The sequence below is a fragment of the Pyxicephalus adspersus genome, chromosome 5 (assembly GCF_032062135.1).
Source record: "Pyxicephalus adspersus chromosome 5, UCB_Pads_2.0, whole genome shotgun sequence".
Taxonomy (NCBI): domain Eukaryota; kingdom Metazoa; phylum Chordata; class Amphibia; order Anura; family Pyxicephalidae; genus Pyxicephalus; species Pyxicephalus adspersus.
This window is the reverse complement of record NC_092862.1, coordinates 146,988,513-146,992,354: the sequence shown is the minus strand read 5'-3', so window position 1 is coordinate 146,992,354 and position 3,842 is coordinate 146,988,513. Positions and strand designations below refer to the sequence as shown.

The 3,842-nt window shown below is 51.6% G+C and overlaps 1 protein-coding gene across 1 annotated transcript in view; it reads left to right on the top strand.

Annotated features, from left to right (window-relative positions):
• LOC140331800 (uncharacterized) overlaps window positions 1–3,842 on the top strand; it is a 6,894-nt gene that overhangs the window by 592 nt on the left and 2,460 nt on the right. Inside the window, exons 2-3 of the mRNA XM_072413101.1 lie at window positions 527–1,303; window positions 2,906–2,992. Coding sequence (XP_072269202.1) covers window positions 574–1,303; window positions 2,906–2,992 — 817 coding nt within the window. The 5' untranslated portion in view covers window positions 527–573. The remainder of the gene's footprint in view (window positions 1–526; window positions 1,304–2,905; window positions 2,993–3,842) is intronic.

Below are 3,842 nucleotides of genomic sequence, written 5' to 3'. Positions count from 1 at the left end.
GAGGTTATACCCAGCTGGCCCAAAATCCAGTCAGAGTGCATGGCGGGCTGCCTTGTGAGGGCATCAGATTCTCCCACATGATTGGATGAAGTTATCCACGCTGCTGTGCACTCCCTCCTGTGATATATTCCTGCGGGTGAGAGCGCTGAACCCCCCCACAGCACCAGCTCAGCTCCTAAACTGACCCCATCTGCCCCCCACTGGGGCCCCGTGGAGGAGATTTGGCCCCTTGCTGGAGATAAAGGGCCCCTGAGCCTGACTCCGGAAGTTTGTTGCATTTATATCGCAGGAGGCAAAGTCCTGAACTGTCCAGAGGGTCTGTGCTGGTTTATTACCCCAAATACCCCCTCCCCCGAATATACCCCCCTTCCCCTCACATCCCGACAGAATTATTTCCCCCTTCTGTACCCCTTACTCCTCCCTGTCCCCTCCCCCTTCCTTTTTTAGCACAGTGGGCCCATTACTGGTTGTCTTACCCCCTTATACCCCCTAGGGTAATAATATATTTGTTTCCCCTCCCCCGCAGGTCTGATTGTCATGGTGATAGTGTGACCCCCCCACCCGGCTGCCTCGATGTCTGAGGGAATCGTTCCCACCCGCAGGATCGGCACCAGAGCTGTGGTTCGCCAGGAGAACTCTGCCATGGTGGAGTCTGAAGCGAGCAGCTCAGAGGGCACCTCCTCCCAGACCGTCACCACCTCACCCACCATGGAGGCCAACATTGTGCCCAAAGAGGAGCCCAATCCGGAACCTGTGGAGCCCCCGGCGACGCCAGTTACCACGGCGACCACCATGACGCTAGTCACCACAGCCGTGCCGGTCCCCCAGACCTCCACCATCACCGCCGTCCAGGTGAAGAATGCTTTGGTGTTGCAGCCCCTGGGGCCGAGTCCCTTCACCGGCAGGAAAAGGAAAGCCAATTTTTCCAACGAGGAGACGGAGACGCTGGTTAAGTACGTGGTGACACACTTCAGCGCCCTCTATGGCTCGGAGGCGCTCCGCACAGAGTCCACTCGGAGGAACCTGAGGCGGAGCCAACTATGGAACCAAATCCAGAAACACGTCAACGAGCTCGGCTACACCCCGCGCAGCATCGATGACCTCAAACACAAATGGAGGGACCTCCGACTGGAGGTGAAGAGGAAAATCACCCATCGCAGAACCGCCAACAAAGTGCCACCGGCTCCTGGGATCACCCCCATCATAGACACTAAACTCACCCCCCTAGAGGAACAGGTGGCATCTACTATAGGGCATCACTGCTCACTGGATGGGGAACAGGAGGGACTCTACATCGAGCCTGGTGAGACCTGCTGGGGTATCTGGTGACGGGCACATCCCACTAATATATTAGCCGGGGTTATCTGGGGGTGGGGAGATCCCAATAAAATACTAGCCAGGGGTATCTGGGGGTGGGGACATCCCACTCTTATAATAGCTGGGGGTATTTGGGGGTGTGGACATCACAATAAAATACTAGCCAGGGGTATCTGGGGGTGGGTCATCCCACTATTATACTAGTAATGAGGGATTATTACAGAGGGGACATCGCTGTCTCTTTCTACAATACTGGGTGGACTGATCATGGATCCTAAATAACTGGAAAAATAATGGAACTTTTATTCCACTTTAAAGTTTTGTACGTTGGTACTTGGACCTCCAATTCTTTTACCCAAAAACAACGCACCAATCAGAATGCTTATATTCAGGGAATCCAAACATTTGTATTTCAGTTGGCTGGTTGTGGGATTTAGATTGTTCATCTGTCTGTTAAACACTTCTTAGCTCTCCATAGATCCCTGGTGGGTGTGTCCTGCCTGGGTGTCCACCAATCAGATGTCAGCCCTGGGCTCCACGCCCCTTGGAGCTGCTCCAGCTTCTATAAATGGTGTTTGCATTGGGTTCCCTCAGTCCTTTAAGACAGTGGTCACTGATTGGTAGTGAGGAGATTTTAGGGGTCCGCGGCTCTGGTCAGTGCACCCCTGTGCGGGGTCAGAAGAAGGACCCCGCCGGGGGGATGGAGCAGCCTGAGCCGTGCGAATCCCTGGCTCAGGGAAGTGGGTGGGCTGTGTTTCACGACAAACGGTCCACTCTCCCATTGCAGGCTCAGATCTGTGGGATTATTGAGTTATGACGTCACTATGGGGGGACGCCGGCATGCCAGCGGTCAGGAGCCGGTAATTTTTGTAGTCCCCAGGACCGAAAAGGTTGGCGACCGCTGCTTTAAGAGGCTAGGAGCTGCTTAGTGACATCTTTCAGTTGGCTGATTGATGGAGATCCTAAGTGGGGAGCCCCACAATACCCGATCACGGGGAAGCACCCAAATGTCTATTTGTAAGCAGATCACACAACATATATTTAATTTTTGCAGATTTTATACTCCTCGCTTTCTGTGCCTCCCACTTCTCTGTAGTTCAGGAGTGGGAGGAGTTTAGGGCAGGGCCAGGATGAGACACTCCCCCAAGGATCACTGAGGACATCAGTTATTGGTGTGTAATAGTTGGTAAAATTTCAAGTGACTAACAGGTTCTCTTTGTTATTTTGGGACAGTTTGCTTCTGGGGGAAGGGGGAGTGCAATGCTAAATATTTTAGGACTGGGACAACATAGTCTGACCTTTCACCTGTTCTTTCGGGGTGGGGCCTCAGGTTAAGGGGGGAATCCTATTTCTAATCTCTGAGAAGGACGGATATGTTGGATGATTTACTTTGTATTTCCCAGGGCTGAGGGCCCTTGTGTGGTCCCAGACCCTGCAGGTGTAAGCTGTGTACTCCCCACACCTTCCTGCCCCTGCCAGACCATGTGACATAGACGGGGTCCCTTTGTGGTGTATTATGGGAGAATTTTGTGCTTCTTTGATGTCCTAGAAGAAATATTGTGACCTCACTGATCTTCTCTGTCCCCAGGTGTCCCCCGACAATCCATCTTCTTTAACTGCAGAGGCTCCCCCGGCGCCCCCATGCCTGAACTTGGTGCGGACAAGCTGGGCACAGGTAGGTACCACAGGGGGTAGGTCTGGGGGTGTCATTATCATCTTCTATCTATCACACACATGCTGCATGACACAGATCTCTTTCTGGATATAAATTAGGAAATACACCAAAGAGGGCAAAGTCACCAGCTGCAGCGGGGGAGGGGGTTATGTCTTCTAGACTCCACCCATTGGTGGACTGCTCTGATATTACAGAACTGGTGACAGTTGTGCTTAATATTTTACTGCCCCCAGGGTAGGAGGGTATATAACCCCCCTGGTGGTATTCCTAAGTGTTACTAGGGGTTTCCAAAAACATAAAAAAAACACCACTCACCTTGTTCCTTTGGTGTCCCCCGGAGTCGTCTTCTTGCTCCTAACTTCAGCCGGCAAGTGAAGTGACGTTCCCGGGGTTTCCCCGGTGAGGTCGGTGCGGGCGGGAGGCAAGGCGGGAAATTCAAATAATTTTGTGTTGGATTCAGTACCAAGAAATCTTTATATTATATATGCTACTGCACAGTTATGTTACAGGTTTTAGTATTTTTATGCACCCTTGTTTAAACAGATTTTTTATTTAAAGTTTATTATTAGATTTAATAAATATTGGACAGTTATCAGGAGTTATGCCTAAGAATTTGTAATTTGAATGTAAAATTATTTCCATGCAAAAAAAAAAGTAAAATATGAAAATACGGACCGAGGGGCAAGCACACGCAGGTGGGCAGAAGGAGGGATAGGCATGCACAGATGGGTGGGAAGAGGGGCAGGGGAAGGGGTAGGCACACACAGGTGGGCAGAATGAGGGGCAGGCACGTGCAGGGGGGCGGGGGAGTAGCAGGCATACGCAGGTGGAAAGGGGGAGGGGTAGGCAT